Source organism: Grammomys surdaster, unplaced genomic scaffold (genome assembly GCF_004785775.1).
Source record: "Grammomys surdaster isolate TR1022 unplaced genomic scaffold, NIH_TR_1.0 139, whole genome shotgun sequence".
Lineage (NCBI taxonomy): Eukaryota > Metazoa > Chordata > Mammalia > Rodentia > Muridae > Grammomys > Grammomys surdaster.
Window position 1 is genome coordinate 7,913,239 of NW_021604597.1, and position 20,426 is coordinate 7,933,664.

Sequence of the window (20,426 nt, forward strand, 5' to 3'; positions counted from 1 at the left end):
CTTTCTTTCTTTCTTTCTTTCTTTCTTTCTTTCTTTCTTTCTTTCTTTCTTAATATATAGCTGTGTTGGTATGACATTTGCCATGTAGCACAGGCTGGTCTTGAACTTGCAGTGATCCTCCTGCCTTTATCTTTTATCTTGTGCTTGAAAAATCTTCTTGTGAAAGGAAACTTTATTTCTCCAGGCCAGGGAAAACCACAGAAAAGCAGTTTCTACTTTTTTGAGACAGTCTCTCATTATGTCTGCCTGCCTCTGCCTTTTGAGCGCAGGAATTGAGCTTGCACCACCATGGCTGGCACATTTGTACTTCTTTTTGTGAAGAAGAATATTCTTTTTGTCTAGTAACAACATTTTCCCCCTCTTTTCTTTTTTTGAAATTAATTTTTTATTGCATATTTTATTTATATTTCAGATGTTAACCCCTTTCCTCATTTCTCCCCCACCCAGAAACCTCTATCCCATCCCCGCTCCTCCATGATGTCTTTGTTGTCATGATGTCATAGCTGAATAATATTCCATTGAGTAGATATACCACATCTTCTTTATCCATTCTTCAATTGAGGGACATTTAGTTGTTTCTAGTTTCTGGCTACTAAGAATAAAGCTAATATCCAATTATCAGTGAGTACATACCATGTGTGTTCTTTTGTGATTGGGTTACCTCACTTAGGATGATGTTTTCTTTTTTTTCTTTTTAATGTTTTTTTATTTCTTTAAAAATTTTTTTATTGGATATTTTATTTACATTTCAGATGTAATCCCCTTTCCACATTTCCCCCACACCCAAGAACCCCCTATCCCATCCCCCCATCTCCTGCTTCTATGAGGATGTGCTCCTACCTACTGTCCCACTCCCACCTCCTCACCCTCGAATTCCCCAACAATGGGGTGTCCAGCCTTCACTGGACCAAGGACTTCCTCACCCACCAATGCCTGACAATGTCATCCTCCCCTACATATACAGTTGGGGCCATGAGTCCCTCCCTATGTGCTCCCAGGCTGGTGGTTTAGACCCTGGGAGCTCTGGTTGGTTGGTATTGTTGCTCTCCTCATGGGGCCACAAAGCCTTTTAGCTCCCTCAGTCTTCTATCTCCCTCCTGCACTGGGAACCCCATGATCAGTTCAATGGTTAGCTGTGAGCTTCTGCCTCTATATATTCCAGGCTCTGGCAGACCTCTAAGGAGACAGCTATATCAGGCTCCTGTCAGCATGCACTTCTGGCATCCACATCAGCCTCTGCCTTTGGTGACTGCACATGGGATGGATACCCAGGTGGTTCAGTCTCTGGACGGCCCCTCCTTCTGTTTCTGTCCCACATTTTGTCTCCATATTTGCTCCAATGAGTATTTTTTTACTCCATCTAAGAAGGACTGAAACACCCACACTTTGGTCTTCCTTCTTCATGAGATTCATGTGGTCTGTGAGTTGTATCTTGGCTATTGCAAGGTTTTGGGCTAATATCCACTTATCAGTGAGTTCATACCATATGTGTTCTTTTGTGATTGGCTTACCTCACTCAGGATATTTTCTACTTCCATCCATTTGCCTAAGAATTTCATGAATTAATTCTTTTTAATAGCTGAGTAGTACTCCATTGTATAAATGTACCACATTTTCTGTATTCATTCCTCTGTTGAAGGACATCTGGGTTCTTTCCAGCTTCTGGCTATTATAAATAAGGCTGCTATGAACATAGTGGAGCATATGTCCTTGTTATATGTTGGAGCATCTTCTGGGTATATGCCCAGGAGTGGTATAGCTGGGTCCTCAGGTAATGCTATGTCCAATTTTCTGAGGAACCACCAGACTGATTTCCAGAGTGGTTGTACCATCTTACAATCCCACCAACAATGGAGGAGTGGTCCTATTTCTCCATATCCTCACCAGAATCTGCTATCACCTGAGTTTTTAATCTTAGCCATTCTTATTGGTGTGAGGTGGAATCTCAGGGTTGTTTTGATTTGCATTTCCCTGATGACTGAGGATGTTGAACATTTCTTTAGGTGCTTCCTAGCCATTCGGTATTCCTCAGTTGAGACTTTTCTGTTTAGCTCTGTACCCCATTTTTTAATAGGGTTATTTGGTTGTCTGGAGTCTAATTTCTTGAGTTCTTAGTATATATTAGATATTAAATTTTCCCCCTCTTGCTTGATGCTAGCTTTTGTTTTTTCTTTTATTTAACTCCATAGCATTATAAGCTAATATTTTATGTAGTTTTGTAGTTTTTATGTAGTATATATGATTTATTAAATCATAAATATAGGGCCCAGGACACCAGAACAGTGAGTGGACATTGAAGGACACGTGTACTTGAGATCTATCACTGGGTGGCACTGAGAGTCAATATTTGGATTGTAATTGGTCTCTCACTGTTATTTGTCAAGGACAATGTGAATACTTGTTTTTCCAGACAGTCTTAGTGGACAGATAGCAAATACAAATTTCTTTTGGTCATGTTAATGAACTTCTTGCAAGCTTGTGTTCAGTGATGAGCTTGTTGGAATGCCACCTCTGCTGTATGAGGTTGAGAAATATTAAGATTGGTTGGAATGGAATCCTGTCAGCACACAAAAATTAATATAAGTATAAACTTGAAAAGATACCTAATTTTAGTATACATTTTAATATGGACAAGAGCCTAAGGAATGATCATTTGTAGACTCAGAATCCTAGCTCTTGAATGTTTAGGCAGCTTTTTCACTAGAGTCATTAATTTGATTTGCTAAGAAATTGTTGAGTTCTAAATATCAGGTTGTGAAAGAGCTCTGTGTGTGTGTGTGTGTCTCAGTACAAGATACTGATTTAGGGTAGCTTTTTGTTTGTATCAGTGAAAGAGGCTGGAGCATTTGCAAATTCAAAAATTTTCATTTTTCATTTTAGTATCAATTGTATCTCTCAATATTTAAAATTTCCTTACTTATGTGCCACATTCTGGTTTTAAATATGGTATTGGGACAGCATAAGATTTTCACTTTTTAAAGTTCTAAGTACCCCAGCTTCTCTCTTTTGGCTTTCTCACAATGAATAAATAACTTTCAGTACAACAAAGAGGTTTCCACAGTCCAAAAATATGTTCTAAAGAAATAAATCCACTTCAATGCTAAGCCTGCAAAAGCATGCAGAGGGGGGATATGTGACTTAGCTGAAGGTCACATCTGAAAGCATGACCTCAAGTAAGAGTGTGTGCTCCTGTGCCTTCATTGTAAGTGCCACAAACCCTAGCACTAAAATACATGTTTCTGACAGCCTGCCCTGGGATTTCTGGGCACTTTCATTTTATTTTTTAAAAGAGAGTAGCTTTTCTTAGGTTTAATTCTTTCTTTCTCTAGTATAGAAAAGAATGTGAGGACAGAAAGACACTAGGTGACTGAGCAGTCGGCCAGTGTGAGAACTGAGGCAAGGTGTGTGTGGGGGAGTGCTAACACTTGACACTTACTGAAGAGAGAAGGCTTGCTTGTTCATCAGTCCCCGTGACTAAATGGAGAAGGTCAAGTCATGTTGGGTGCCCTTTACTTGACAACGCTTGGAAAATTCAGTATTACATGAGGAATAGTTTTTTCTATAATGACTGAAGAAAACTCTTATGGCTCTGGGAGAACAAAGCCACAGATAAAAGTTTATTTTCCTGATATGTATCTTGTAGTGTAATAGTTGGATAAATAAATAATCTCTGTTGCAATTTAAACAGCTATACGATAGATATTCTTCTAGAATTGAAATATATGCGGATAATCAGGATTATCCTTTCTCATGAAACATAAAGTCTCACATTCACAGTACTCTGAGCCAGGTACAGCTGTGCACCTGTAGTTCCAAAAGTTCCAGCTTCAACTGGAAGATTCAGGAAGATTGATTAAGCCCTAGGAATTCGACATCAAATAGGATAGCATAGTGGCACTTCATCTAAAAAAAAAAAAAGAAACTCCAACAACAGAACAACAACAGCAGCAGCAGCAGCAGCAGCAGGATCAACAACAAGAAGCCAATAGTGGCTTTGCAAAAAGAATTCAACATTTTTTTTTTTTTAACTATCTAGTTAATTTGAGGAATACTGGAGTTCTTGGCCCTGGTGTTTACTTTTGCTTTTGCTTTTTTGGAAGATCTTAATTAATTACCGCTTTTTCACTAGGCACTATGGGTCTTTGTTTAAATTTCTTACTTAATCTTGATTTAACTTTGGTAGGTTGTATATATCAAGAAATCCATCTGTGTCTTTTAGGTCTTTCAGTTTAGGGGAGCTCCCTTTTTTTTTTATTTAATTTCTTTTTTTTTTTTGAACATGAAATGCTTTTTTATAGCATGTTTTACAAGGGGAGGGGGTAAGAGGGGCCTGGTGGTGGAAAAGTACAAAATCTTCTTGGCCTGTGCCTTGAAACATGTCATGGTCTATATGGTACACTGCCTTGAATTATGATCTACCTGCAGTTCTTCAGAAGATATGGTACACTGCTTGAGTTATGGTCTCCCTGCTATTCTTAAGAAGACATGGTACTCTGCTTTGAGTCTATCTGCAGTTGCCAAGCAGGATCTTGCAGTTGCCAAGCTTCAGAGGACATTGTGCAGGTGGGGAAAGGTAGGGGGTGAGGGTAAGGGCGAGGGTCCTGGCTTCTGGCATCTCCCCCTTCTCTGTTTAGTTAGAGAAGGCGTCTTATGATCAATCCCAACTATGTGAATTTTGAATTTGGATGTCTAATTATGGGGGGTCTTAGACAAGTTCACAACCCCAAAACACTGATGTGAGACGAGTCACATCGATGGTCGAAGGCTTTAGGCTGTCGACGATGGGCAACGTCAAGGGACTCTGATGTGGGTGAAAGGAGGGTGAGAGCCCTGTCTTAGGCCATGTAGGCTGCACCCACTCCCAGCACCACGCACTCCTTTTCGGCTGCATTGGGTGGGCCCCTGGGAAGTGGACCTACAATAATCCCGTCATTGGGCTAACTCACAGCCATCCTAGTCTCTTGTAAATGTTCAAGTTACCAACCATTTGTCAGTTTGGGGTGGAATATTGTCATAAAGGAAGGCTCCCCAATGTTAGCGGCCATATCAAGGGTGGCCTTGGTTTAGGAAAAAGCCAATTTTTGTTGTGGTGATCAAGAGGCCAAGCTCTCTAGCGAGAGAAATGAGGGCAAAGCCAGGCATACCAGGAACCCTTCTGGAGGGCGTGGAAGTCTAGGGGTCGACCATAGGGGGAGGCAGGGGAGCTGACAGCTGTGTCAGTCTCCTGTGGAGTCACTTCTGGATCCTCTTCAATTTTCAGCTGATGGTAATGAACTTCAACTGCCTTCTTGATGGCAGCATCAACCTGGTTCCGTGGATGACAGGTCGCGGGCGACGATCTCTGTCTTGCTCAATCTTGATGTCGTGCGCACATCCTCTCAATGAGGGTCCGTCCGGAGGGGTCCGTGCCTCGACCCTCACGTCTGGGTGCCACTTGACCCGACCGGGGGGGTCCTGGTTATTCGTGGGGGCGAGGAGGACTGCAACCTGCTATTCTTCAGAAGATATGGTACACTGCTTGAGTTATGGTCTCCCTGCTATTCTTCAGATGATATGGTACACTGCTTTGAGTCTATCTGCAGTTGCCAAGCAGAATCTTGCAGTTGCCCAGCTTCAGGGGACCTTGTGCAGGTGGGAAAAGGTAGGGGGTGAGGGTAAGGGCGAGGCTCCTGGCTTCTGGTCCATCTGGATTAGAACTTCTAATAGCAGGCATCACGGGTGATTCAATTTTACCTGGAAAGAAAAAAGAAGGGGATTCTCAGGGAGATTTCTCTTCCCTGGATGTAAATTGTTATTCATCGTATTTATGGTTGGGCCCGGCTTTGTGAGGGTATCTATTTTTTTCATTAATATTTGTGGTAGCCGGTTAGCTGTGCCTTCTGTGGTATTGGGCAGGCATATCAGTCCTCGGCTCCATAAGGGAACTAGGACTCTGGGGCATTTCCTTTATGGGTATGAGGGTCCTTCCCGGTCTTGGTGGTGCCTGAGGTCACCAACATGGTCAGCAAGAGATTTGCCATGAGCTTTCAGCTTTAGAGAGAGAAAAGTAAACAAGGCATGATAGAGAGTATTTCAGGGGGACTCCCTCTGAGGGGGTACCGTTCCCCCTTTTTTGTTTTTAAAGCCAATTTTTCAGAGTTCTTGTAAAATCAGGGCAGAAGCGCCAACAGTTGCTCCTTCCACACTCAGAGAGTCATGAAGGCCTTATTTAAGGATATATAAATCTATATTAATAATCTTTTGTCAAAGGACTTTTATAGCTCCACTGACAATTAATCAGACTATATGATATATCGATTAGAAATAGCTTTTTCTACTTTTTGTGAGATTACCTCTCTTTTGTCAATTAACTGTTGAGGAAGTTAGGGTTTACCTCTCTCTTGAGAATATTGAACAGAGATTTAAATTCTTTTGTGGAGAGCTTAAAATAGTATCTTAGCCAATTTGCATCTCCTAGAAACTTTTGAAATTAATTTAAAATAAATAGACTCCCTTTTTTTAAAATCCTTTATCTGTGTGGGGTTTTTATTGGGTATTATACGTATTTACCTTTCAATGTTGTCTCCTTTCTCATTCTCCCCCAAAATCCCTTATCCCCTACCCCTTCCTCCTAATTTTTGTGACGGTGTGCTCCAAACATCCTCCCAGTCCCATCTCCCTGCTCTCGAATTCCAACACAGTAGGGGATCCAAACTTTTGGGGACCTTGGCCCTCCACTTTCACTGGAGTCTAACAAGATTACCCTGGGAGCTCCCTTTCTAACACTAATTTTAATTTGAATCTGTTCTTGATTAATTTGGATAAATGTTTGTCAATCTTGTTGATTTTCCCAAAAAACATTTTGTTTCATTGAATCTTTGTTTTTGTTTGTTTGTATTTCATTAGTTTCAGCCCTGAGTTTGATTATTTCTTCCTATTCACTCTTTTTTTTAAGGGTGGCTGTTATTTTTTCCTGTTTTTCTAGAGTTTTCAAGTGTATACCATTAAGTTATTATTAATATGAGATGTCTCTAGTTTTTGATGTAGGCACTTAGTGTTATGAACTTACCTGTTAGAACTGCTTTCATTGAGTACGAAAGGTTTGGGTATGTTGTGTTTCCATTTTTATTCAATTCTAAGAAGTTTTAAGTTTTCTTCTTAATTTCTGTCTAAACACAGTTTTTGTTCAGTAGTGGGTTATGCACCTGTTATGATTTTTTACATTTTCTGTTGTTTCTAGTGTTAGTATCCAGCTCGAAGCCATGGTGGTCAGATTTTTTTTTGGTCAGGATGTTATTTCAGTTCTTTATCTGTTAACACTGCTTTATATCCTAATACATGTTAAAATTTGGAGAAAGTTTCATGGGCTGCTAAAAATAAAGTATTTTCTTCAGTGTTTTGGTGAAATGTTCCATAGGTGTCTATTAGGTTAATTTGATTTATGCTGTCATTTAACTCCAGTGTGTCTCCATTTAGTTTGGGTGACTTGTCTATTGGTGAGAATGAAATATTGAAATTACCCACTGTGACTGTGTCAAGATCAGTATGTGATTTTAGCCATAGTAGTATTTCCTTTATGAAATTGGGTGCCTTTGTATTTGGTGTATAAATGTTCAGAATTATGATAATATCTTGGTGGATTCTTTTCTTTAGTGAGTATGTATCTTCTTTCCTTATGTCTTATGATTAGTTTTTGTGTATAATCTCTGTCAGATATGAAAAGGGCCATACCTACTTGTTTTTTGGTTTTGTTTGCTTGGAATACCCTTTTCCATCCTTTATCCAACAAAGGTGGTGTTTGTGTTTGTTGGAAGGAGGAGAAAGATGGATTCTGCTTTCTAATCCAGTCTCTTAGGTTATGTTTTTTAGTGGGTATTTGAGACCATGAATATTGAGTTACTGAGTAGTGTTTATTACTTACTGTTATTTTTCTATTATATTATTTGTCTCTCTCCTCTTTTTTTAATTTTAGCATTCATTTTTTTTATTGATTTAAGAATACATTTTCATTGAAGATTTTTTTCTTTTTATTGAAAATAGATTATTTTCTCACATAATATATCCTGATTGTGGTTTCCCCTCCGTCTCCTCCTCCCAGTTCCTTCCCACCTTCATTCTCATTTGGATCCATTCCCTCACTACCTCTCATTAAGAAAAAACAGGGTTCTAAGAGATAATAATAAAGTATAACAAAATAAAATATAAGGTAAAACAAAACTATCACATCATTGAAGTTGCACAAGACAAAGCACAGAAGGAAAAGAGCCCAGGAGAAGGCACATGAATCAGAGACCAATCCATTTGGACACTCAGAAATGCCATAAAAGCAGTAAACTAGAAGACATGATACATAGGCAAAGGTGCAGATCCTCTCAGGCCCTGTCCATGTTGCCCGAGGCTCTGCGAGTTCATCTGGGCTTTGCTCATGATGATTTTGAAGACCTGGTTCTCTTGGTTTCCCCCATCTCCTCTGGCTCTCATACTCTTTATGCCTTTTCTTCTGCTCCCCTGCTCTTTTAAGTAACTCTCCTGAGATTGTTTATTCCTAGTGTTTTGTTGGGTATAGTTAACCTCTTCGTGTTCAACATTTCCTTATAGTATATCTTGTACAGTTGGATTGGTGGACAGAAGAAATTGCTTTAATTTGTTTTTTATCATATTTGTCTTTCTCTGCTGATTGTGATTTATAATTTGGCTTGGCATAGTAGTCTTGGCTAGCATCTGTGGTGTTTCAGAGTTTATAGGCATCTGTCCCAGCTCTTCTGGCTTTCAGAGACTCAGTTGAAAAGTCAGGCATTATTTTAATGGGCTTGCCTTTATATGGGATTTGCTCTTTTTCCTTTGTAGTTTTAATATCCTTTCTTTGTTCTGTACATTTAATGTTTTGATTGTTATGTATCATGGGAATTTCTTTTCTGGTTCTATTTGGTACCCTGTAATGCTTCCTGAATCTGGATGAACAAAAATTTTCTTCTATGATTTTTTAAAAAATATTTTCTGTAACTTTGACCTAAGTTCCTTCTAACTTCCTCTTTACATATTATTCATAGGTTTGGCCTTTTCATAGTGTCCAGATTTGCTGGATGATTTTTGCCTGGATTTATTTATTTATAGGCAAGGTTTTAAAGTGTAGCTTTGGCTGGCCTGAAGCTTGCCAGGTAGACTGTAGTCTTTTGTGCAATGTGTAGAAGCTTTGCCTACCAATAAAATAGCCTATGGCCAGTGAGCTGAGGCAGCATTAGTAGGTGGTACATCTGGCAGAGAGACAGAGAAAAGATTCTGGGATAGTATCAGAGGCACAGGAGATAAGATCCAAAATGTTGATGGAGACAGACTCATGAAACTGAGAGAAGGTAACCAAGCAGATGACTTAGAATAGAACAAACAGGCAATTGAGTTTTGAGCTAGCTGGGGAACAATGCAAAGCTTTTGGCCTAGGCATTTATTCATATATAATTCAGTCTCAGACTGTTATTTCTGATAACTTGGGCATGGGTGGCAGGCAAAGCCTGAGGTTACAATAGACCAGGTTCAAACTTAGAGACGCCTCTGCCTCCTGAGTGCTGGGATTAAAGGTGTGTGACACTGCTGAACCTTTGTCTTTTAAATTTTAGATTTAACATTTACTGTGATCGGGCATCCATTTCTTCTACTTACCTTCCAGACCTGAAATTCACTCCTACATGTCTTCATTTCAGTTAGTGTGGTTTATCTCTGAGCTTTTTGCTTGGTGAGTCGTGAATGAATGAAGATAGACTAGGAGGAATGGCCAAAGAGGGCGAGGAAGAACTAGGGGAGCCTGGGTCTGCACTGTGAGCCCGAGTCCTAAGGGAGTATGGTTTTAAATATTTGCTTGCTAGTCATATCCACGTCGCTTGAATTTGTTTCTATTGGCTAACCTTTCTGCAGGCTCTATTTTCTACTTCTTAGTGTCAAGTGATTTTGTTATGTTTTATGTAAAGGTTTTGTTGCCTTAAAAAACAACATGTAATTTGTTTTGATTGGTTATTTGTACGTGAGCTTGATCCTTTCAGAACTTAACTTTATTAATCAGTGGTAACCTTTATTCTTAATTACCTTTAATTACTGTTTTCTGTTGATAAAGGTATGTTCTTCCTAGTGTGTCCTTTGAGTGTTGTATTCAAAGAAGGTTTTTCTTTCTGGTCAGAACTTGAACTTCCTTGAGCACTGGAAATTGATCAGTTTATAATTTTTTCTTAAGTAGATCTGGGATGGATTATTTATGTGGGTTCATGGAGTTTTGTTTTAAGCATGCATATTTTATGTTTGGCGAAATATCTAAGGGAATGCCATGCAGATTTCTTAAGTGGTTTCTTTGTATAGCATTCTGCTGTGTACTATGTAAACTATGTAGTCTGATTTACAAATTTTAAATTTAAGCCAACACAGCCTGTATGAATTCACATGTTTGTGTTCACAATTCTGAAACTACTGTGCTCAATATTGCTTTGCTGGACTGTGATCCAACAGAAAGACAGGGCATATAAAAGTAATATTGCCTTATGTTAAAATACTAGTGATCTAGACTTTAAGGCTTAAATGCATGTGACATTGGATAAGCCTTCTTTCCATTCCCTGGACATTTCCTGAGAGTTTCAAACTGTTATCTTTGTTTATAATAAAGGCCTTTTACCTTCCTGCATTCCTGTTGTCTAAAATTTTACTTAACAATTGTAATTTTTTCAGGTGCCCCTTAGGAACCACTGTGATCTCACTTAGAGTCCTTAGCCATCCTTTGAAGATAAGAGACTTATAATACCACTAAAGTGATTAAAAAACAAAACAAAACAAAACAAAACAAAACAAAACAAACCCCCAAAACCTGCAATGTTAAAACAAAGCACTAAAACCCTCAGTGGAACTGCAGCTATTCCTGAGGAGCCCCCACAGTCTTTTGTTGGGCTTACTTCCCTCTGATTTTCTCTCTTTTCCTTAATCCCAACTTTCCTTTATACTGGTTGATCGTATAATTCTTTTTTTGCACAGAGGCTACCAATCCTGATTTGACTTGAGTCAGGGACCCTGAGAGGAAATCGTCACACTGCTGAGGGTGACAGCATGGGTATCCCTGCTCCTTACATTGCTAGTTGTTAAGGCCGTCTGCCTGTCTGAGGTAGACAGTTATCTAGTTATGAGATTCTGCTGCTCAAGTTTCCTGCCTTCCAGGGGCACCTTTCTCTTCAAGTCAAGTAGCTCTTTCTGTTTATAATTTTGTTTTCATTATGTCTTTTAGTATGCTGCTTTTTTATTCCTTCCATCACTTTTTAAAATATAAAAAGTATTCTTTATATAATATACATCAGTATGTTAGGGTTTTATTTCTGTGAACAGAAACCATGACCAAGGCAGCTCTTATAAGGATGACATTTAATTGGGGCTGCCTAACAGTTCAGAGGTTCAGTCCTTGTCATCAAGACAGGAGCATGGCAATGTCCAGGCAGATGTGGTCCTGGAGGAGCTGAGAGTTCCACCTCTTGTTCTGAAGGTAGCTAGCAGAAGACTGGCTTCTAGGCCAAGGGTACTAAAGCCCACACCCACAGTGACACACACCTACTCCAACAAGACTACACTTTCTAATAGTGCCATTCCCTGGGCCAAGCATATACAAACCATCACAGTCAGAGAACAGTTTTTAAATTTGAAGTGTTGCTTGCATTTAAATAAAAAATTTACAAGATGTTCAGTTTAATGCAGTAATTATTCTCCTTTTAAAAAATTTTTTCTACTTGTTATGCTTTTATGGTTCTTGCAGGTTTACAATGTAGATGTGTATACATGTTTGCTTATTTATCTCTTGGCAGAGTAACCACAAACTATATTTAACTATTATATAGACATTAAAGGATATTGAAAATGATAAGAAAGATGTAAATGTGGATTATGCTTTCTTTGAAGTTTGTTTTGAAAAATAAAGCCAGTTTTATTCAAAATACTGAGTTAATAAATGAATTTATTTGCTCAAAGTCTTTAAATGTTTGCCTCTAGTTTGATTGATGTGATCTTTTTACCTAGTAAACCTTGCTACCTCTCAAATTCAACATTTTCAAAGACAGTTATAGTCCTCCTCTATCAAGTTAGGCTTAGATTATCAGTTTTGTGGCTTTTGGTCAAACATATCTTCCAGGTATAAAGGTTAAAAATAAAGTTAGTTTTGAATTATTACTACTGTCCTACCTTGTTAAATCCAGCCACACCAGATTGCTCTAAAACATTTACACCCTGTCTATCCTTTTTCAAGTGTCAGTTTAGAATTCACCACAAGAAGAAACTAAGTTTGCTGTTCTGAATGGTCTTCAAGGTGCACCATAACCTGCTTCTCCTTTTCCTTTCTCTCCTTACCCTCTGACTATCAGCAGTAATAAAAACATACTTAATCACAATAAAACATATTTCCTATGTGTCAGGAAGTCTAGGTACTGTTTTAAGAGCTTTGCATATACTAACTTATTAAATCTTCAGGACAACATTCTCAGACGGGCATTAATTTTATAGAAGTTACTTACCTAAGTAGCTACATCTTGTAATAATAAGAGCAGCATTCAAGGCCAAGTTATCTAGTTATGAGATTCTGAGGCTCAAGCTTCCTACTGTCCAGGGGCACTTTTCTCTTCAAGTCAAGTTGCTCTTTCTGTTCATAATTTGGTTTTGAGTATGTCTTTTAATTTGCTGTTGGCTTGTTATTGCTCTCTTTTCTGAAAGAAAAATATCTTCTATATCTTTCTATGATTAAATCAGATTTTCTCTCTTGTAGACATGTAATTCAAGTTTTATAAAATGTGCTAAGTAGGTATCTCATGCTGTAACATTTTCTTCTTTTAAGTTTCTACTTTCTGCAGTATTTTAACACATTTCTTCCAGGCACATGTTGTTTATTTAATACAGTTTTGCTTTTCCTATAGGGTCCTAGTTTTAATGTACCCAAGTCTGTCAGTTTCCCTTTTCAGCCTTGGTAAGATACTAAGTGCTGGTAGTGATCCTGGCCTTGTTCTGGTTTATCAGCAAGTCCCACTGTGCTGTAACTTTAAGGCACCTATCTGAGATAAGCAATCTATGAAGAGAAAATGCACTTTTTAGTCATAGTTTCCAAGGATTCTATCTATGATTCCTTGGTGATCTTGCTTCTGGGTGGGAGTATGTTGCAGAACAACGTGCTTACTAAACAGGGTACGGAAGCAAAAAGATCCAAGGAACAGACTGTCATTCCACAGTCCTCCCTAAAGCCCCCACTCACCTAAAACATCCCATCAAGATCTTAAAGTTTACACTATCTTCTAATAGTGCCAAGCTAAGGACTGAGAATTTGATGTGTCTTTGGGATATTCTAGATCCAAACCAGAGCCTCAAACATCTCTCTAACCTAATAAAATGCTGTTCCATATCAGCTCTGTCCAAGTGTGACAGTCTGTAGGGCCTATCTTGCCCTGCTTCTAAAATGTAGAAAGAGTATCTAATTGTAGGGCCATGGTGAACATTGGAGATAATACAAATGGTCAACAAGGAAAGGTTCCTTTGTTCTTACCATTTTTGTTCTGGAACTTAGTTATCTATGTCATATTAATAGCTTCCGAAGTTCTACAGCTCATGGGTCCTTCATTCATGGCCATCTTGAGAACACAACCACTTCTTTCTTCTTATGAGGTATATTATATTTTAGTGTTGCTATTACCAATTTAATCAAACTGGAAAAGATGAACTATTATTTTGTTTCCAGGATTTCTTCTGCAGCTTGTCTCATTGATGACATTATCATTACAGTGTGCTAGCTTCTGACATACTGCCTATTTATAATAACAGGTCCTTAGTTCCTTTAAACTCTTTGTTATGTGCCACCTGGTCTACATAATACAGGTGCATCTAGTTTGTTGACTAGATGTAAAGTATTCAGTATATTCACTGCAATTTAAACTAATAGCTCTGACCAGTCCTTTAACAGGTAGATTGGTAATATAGTTCATTAGGTTTTGCATGCATTTGTTATTTTTGATGGATGTTTTGGATTTAGATTTTTTTCACTGTGATTTTTATTCATGAATCTTTTCATTCTTTGCTTCCATTTGACACCATATGTTTGAGGCTGCATTTTATGAATGTAAACCATGCACATAATTACTAAATGATTTAGGTTTTATTTCTGTTTCATGTGTTCTTAAAAATGCCAGCTGCTGCTTAGTTGAAAATGTAATTTAATGTGACTGACACTTGAGATTTATAGTTTCTAAATGTGAATATATTTTCCTTGTTTGTTTTCAAAAGCATTTTGATACATATGTTAATGTGTTGCTTGATTTCTCTTCACTTCTTCATTGTAAAAATCAATAAAAAAATTTGGGGGGGAGATTGTTAAACTTTAAAAAACATTTATCTATCTGTCTGTCTATGTGTCTCAGAGTTTACACTTAAGCACACCAAATTCTTACCCATTTTATTGGTTTTTACATTTTTTTAATTTTAGAAGCTTTTATTTTGTTAGCAGAAACAGCTTTTGATAGTAATATAATTTTGCATTTTATTTGTGAGAACAGTTGCATGTTAGATATGTGAAATAGATATTTATCTTTAATTGCTTAATAAGGCCTTAAAAACTTAGCGGCTGCTTTATTTACATATATACCTAGCATGCTGTTGTTTTTCCATTCATTCATGTTGATGTGTAAATAAGCTGAGAGTCAGGGTTTGCGGAAATGTGCTGAAAAAATAAATACAAATTTTCTTTTTCCAGCCTCTGCTCCCAGAATGATGACTCTGAGACTATTTATTATTAAATGCCTAAGTGTTGGCTCATTCCCTGACTAGCTTGTAACTTATTTAACCCATTTAAACTATTCTATGTCTACCACTTGATTAGCTACCTCTCCTTCAGTCCTGCCTCCTTCTTCCTTTGCATCTCATCAGCATCTTCCTCAGCACCTCCCTCAGCATCTAGCTCTATTCTTGCTATAATCTCTCACTGTGTTGCCTTTTATTCTGTCACTGTTTCCCAGAATCCTTTTTCTTCCTGCCACTGTCCTACTTCCTATTTCCTGCCACAGCTCATTGATCATTGACTTTTTTATTGATAGATGATCCTTATAAGATGTTCTGTCTACAGGGATGGCTCAGCAGGTAATATGACTTGCTGTGTAAGCCTGGCAACCTGAGTTCAATCCCCAATCCATGTAAAGGTGGAAGACGACTACTCCTAAAAGTTGTCCTCTGACCTTGACACGTACACCATGGTACACTGTGCCCTCATGTTCCCATACACACCCCTAGCACCACCAGGAACAAGAACAATTAACAAGGAACAAAGTGCATTTCAAAAATAATTTTGGACTGAGAAAGCATCTTATAAAACAGATGATACTTTGGCTTTTTTCACCAGAAAACGTTATAGATAGATAGCTTCTAAAGATGTACAGCGCCTTGGAAAAAACTGCTTTGTAATTGGGATGGTACATGTATGCAAAAGTTTGCCATGTGGCATGGTTTAAAATTAATATAATATTAGTACTTAAGCAAATAGAGTGATGAAAGTACTCGAAGCAGGGAATGGCTGGTGTGGGAGGAGATGATATATAGAAAAACCATGAGGCAGAGTGCACATCACAGTTAGGGTGCACATTTAAGGTGTTCAGAAGATAGAGCCTGCTGGAGATAGTGTAAGAAGCAAGACAGCACCTAGCCTCTCTGGCTGTTTAGAAAGATTGGGGTGTCAGTAAGGAAAACAGTGCTCCTGGCCCATCTTTGATCTCTATTGTGCATGATACACAGTGTCGTATTTGTTCTTTATTGTGGTTTGCATGGTGGCTTTGTCAGACCTAACATGCTACAACTCAGAGAAGTAAAGTTAGTGTTAAAACATTTTGACGCTTTATATCAGCAGAAAATGGCTTTTGATATTGATTCAAAGTTTATTTCTCTTAAATTGTTTGATTGAAAAGTAATGCTTCTTGGTTACTTGGCTAACTTTTGGGGGAAGAATTAAATTGGTCATTGAAGTGTCAGAAAAGCTAATAGTAACACCAACAAAGCTCTTGAATAAAAGTTTCTAAGTAATAACTATTGATGTTTGACGAAAATTTCCTGTAATGGTAGTAGAGTGATTGAATGATCACTCAATACATGTGAGGGCCGGAAGCTACTGCGTTCTTCTCTAGGTGTCTATGCCTGCTCGGCAGCAGCCTTTCTGAGGAAGAGGCCCTCGTGCTTTTTCAGTTTTAGTTAGTAATAAGCTTAGATGTTAATAAAATCCACCTTAAAACTAAAATAATAAATGTATGTTCTTAATTATTGAGCTCTTCTTTGCATGAGTACAGAATAGGCTTGGTTTGTTAACCAGTAGATTTCTTGTCATTATTCCTAATGTTAAAGTAGTTAAAGTCCTTCGTGAAAGGAGTTCTATGTCAGTGAACTATTTCTTTTAACTAGTTCTTCACAAAATCTTTCTTGCCCAATTTTGCCATTTATGTGACCTTCTAATCTAAACAAATACTTTATTTGCATAATTCATTCACTGACATTTGATTAGTGATGTTCTATTCTATGTCAGGCTATTTTGTAGATGATGGGGCATGAATATCACAAAATATTCCTGTCTTAAGACACGAATATGTCACAGACTCAATTTTTAAAATTATTAAAATCATTCAGATTTATTTATATTTCCATTGGTGGTAGTTTTAGAGAAATCACTGTAATGTAAAGAGAGTTTGCTATGTGAAGCTGATTTGCCGTGTGAGTACACAGCCTCATTCCCGTTAGCTCATTTCTCAGATTTACAGACTGGGTGATTAGACATTGCTTTTATTCCTGAGAACTCGACTCTAGGCTTTCCTTGACTCTTTGGAACTTGGTGTAGGTTTTATTTCTTATATTTCAGCAAGTTTCACTATTTGTAGTACTGCTAACCAAAATAAAACTAATATTAGATGTAGGAATTCTTTTTGAAACATTAATTAGGCTGCTTATAAAAAGCGTCAATTATAAAGTGATATATTTCATGAGTTTCTTGACATACTAAATATTTAATATATAAAAATGTTTATAGTTTAAAATGTAATTTGTTTTAAAACATTCAAAATTTTGAAAAATATGTGTAAAGATACATATCACATTTATCATGCTTTATTTACTTAATAGCATGGTTGGACACTTTTCAAATCCTTCATGTTGGAAACTTGCCACACAACTAGCTACTTCCCCATGTTCATCAGTTACTATTTTAGAAACTTTCAAAAACAATTAAGTAGGTGGTGGTGGTGGGGCGGGACAGAAAACCCCAGGGCAAGGTGGCTACCTATATTAATCAGATCTGTGAGCTCTGGGTTTAAACAGAGACCTTGCTTCAGTGTATAAAATAGAGCGTGATCAAGGAAGACAGCTAACATCTCCTCTCCAGATGTACTCACACACAGAGACACTTCCCGCCCTCCCTCCTTCTCTCCCTCTCTCCCTCCCTCCCTCTTTCCCCCCCCCCCCCCCCCCCCCGTGTGTGTGTGTGTGTGTGTGTGTGTGTGTGTGTGTGTGTGTAAGTGAAGCATATGTATACAAGTATTTACAGAGGAAGTAATTTACCTGAGTTCATACCACTAGTAAGTATTAAGAAGGATTTGAAAGCCTGGAGCATAGTGATTACAAAGCCTGCTCATGGCAAGTTTCTGTTTTGGAAATAGATTCCTCATTCCTTAGAGTTCTCTTAATACTTGTGCCACATCCCTGGCCTTTGTTTGCTTGAATTCTCTTAAAGCTCTGAATGAAATGAGAAAGCATCTAAAGAACTCCTCAAAGTTCTCCTGTAGACATCCACACCTTTCAGGAACAGCTGCGCTCTATTCCCACAGATACACATGATATGCTTCTAGTCAAATAAATAGAGTAGGCTGGTTGTGACCATCTTCCTCATAATATGACTGTTTTCTCATCTGCAGGTTTTAAATGCACAGAGAGCAGGATACAAAGCAGCCATAGTTCACAATGTAGACTCTGATGACCTGATTAGCATGGGATCCAACGACAGTAAGTACAGGTATCACTTCTCTTGTCTCCTGATTGACAGATCATTTGAAATGAAAGTTAACAGAATTTCTTCATTCATTTTCTGTTTATATAGTGACATTTCTTCAGTATCAGATAATTCCTAGCTCTTGTGGTAATCTTAATTCTCAACCAAGGTAGAATTGACTTGTCTTTTTTCTGAATAGTTAAGTTTTTTGTTGTTTTATGTGTCTATATTTATTTGTAGATACTATTTTTTTTTTTTTGGTTTTTTAGAGACAGGGTCTCTCTGTGTAGTTCTGGCTGTCCTGTAACTCACTCTGTAGACCAGGCTGGCCTCGAACTGAGAAATCAGCCTGCCTCTGCCTCCCAAGTGCTGGGATTTAAAGGCGAGCGCCACCACCGCCCGGCCGATACTTTCTTTTAAAAAGAAGCCAAAGCTATAAATAGTGATGATGTGGTTACTCATTAAGAATGCCATGGAAGGCCTGTAAGATGGTTTAGTGAGCAAAGGCATTGTGGTAGGACTAATGACCTAAGTTCAGTCTCCTTTAACCGCACAGTAACAGGAAGAGAATCCATTCCTGAAAGTTGTCCTAGGCCTACCACATGCATGCAGAGGACAGACAGAAAGACATACAGACAGACAAACAGATACACATACACATGTACAGTGAATAGAAATTTACCAAAAGTAATGCTGTAGATTCATTTTTGTAATTTATATTGTCTAGGTCAGGGTTTCTATTCCTGCACAGACATCATGATCAAGAAGCATGTTGGGGAGGAAAGGGTTTATTCAGCTTACACTTCCACATTGCTGTTCATCACCAAAGGAAGTTAGGACTGGAACTCAAGCAGGTCATGAAGCAGGAGCTGATGCAGAGGCCATAGAGAGATGTTTGTTATTGGCTTGCTTCCCCTGGCTTGCTCAGCTTGCTTTCTTATAGGACCCAAGACTACCAGCCCAGGGATGGCACCACCCACAATGGCCCTCCCACCTTGATCACTAATTGAGAAAATGCCTTACAGCTGGATCTCATGGAGGCATTTCCTCACCTGAAGCTCCTTTCTCTGTGATAATTCCAACTTGTGTCAAGTTGACACACAGAACCAGCCGGTACACATACATTAAAGTTTAGGATGTATAAGTGCTCTTGACTATAGAGTCGTCTCTCCAGTCCCTTCACCTTTTCTGGGGGTGGGCGGGGTTTCCATCGAACCTGGAATGTATTGATTAGGGAGACTATTGCTGAGGAAGCCCTAGAGATCCTCCTGTCTGTCTTTCCACTACAAGAATTACAGGGCTTTTTATAAAAATTTTAGATACCCAAACTATATCCTTATAAATAGAGCAAACACTTTTTCCCATTTAACCATTTCTCTGTTCCCTGAGTAGGTGGATGAATGGATAGATGGATGGATGTTCTTTTGCTTGCTTGCTCCTTCCTTCCTTCCTTGCTTCCTTCCTTCCTCCCTCCCTTCCTCCCTCCCTCCCTCCCTCCCTCCCTCCCTTCCTTCTCCTTTTCCCTCTCTTCATCTTTCTTTCTTCTTCTCCTCTTCCTCTTTTTTTTTAAGTTTTTGTTTTTGAGATATGGCTTCTCTATGTGTTTCTAACTCTCCTAGAACTCACTGTGTAGACCAGTTTGGCCTAGAACTCACAGAAATCTGCCTGCTTCTGCTCCCTAAGTGTTGCAGTTAAAAGTGTATGCCATAAATGGCCAGCCTTACATATGCTTTCTTATATCAGATAGCCTTTTACATCACATGGATATACTCATAATTTTTATTTGAAATAATATTTTCATATTCCAAATATTACTTGAAATGGGGAAAATGAGCCAACTTTAATGAGCCAATTAGCATTTTTCAGTGATTTTATTTGCTTGTCTTTGTTTTGAGATAGGGCACCATGCAGCACAATGAACTTACGGAGATTTGCACCAGCCTGCCCTTGCCTTCAGTACCATGATTCACTGTTTGTTTGTTTGTTTGTTTGTTTGTTTGTCTTTTTAAGCTGTATCCTTCACTAATGATTGATGTGAGAGGGTTCAGTCATTGTGGGTGGGGCTACCCCTAAGCACATTGTCCTGGCTGGGGTTTTTAAGAAGTAGGCTGAGTAAGCCATTAGAAACAAGCCAGTGGACAGTGACCCTTCAGGACCCCTGTTTCCAGGTTCCTGCCTTGATTTTTCTGGGTGACTGTAACTTGGAAATGTAAACAAAATGAACCACTTCCACCCCAAATTGTCTTTGGTCATAATGTTTTATCACAGCAATACAAACTTAACTAAGTTATAAAGTCAGTAGATATTCAAGATAAAGTTCTTTCTTTTTTTTATTGGATATTTTATTTACATTTCAGATGTTATCCTCTTACCCCATTCCTCCCCCCAGGAATCCCCTATCCCATCCCCCCTTCTCCTGTTTCTATGAGGATGTGACCCCCCCCCC

General features: G+C 38.4%; 1 protein-coding gene across 1 annotated transcript in view; it reads left to right on the top strand.

Moving 5' to 3' along the window:
• Window positions 1–20,426, top strand: part of Rnf13 (ring finger protein 13) — a 110,564-nt gene that overhangs the window by 47,322 nt on the left and 42,816 nt on the right. The window contains exon 5 of the mRNA XM_028763571.1: window positions 17,907–17,994. Within this exon, the coding sequence (XP_028619404.1) occupies window positions 17,907–17,994 (88 nt within the window). The remainder of the gene's footprint in view (window positions 1–17,906; window positions 17,995–20,426) is intronic.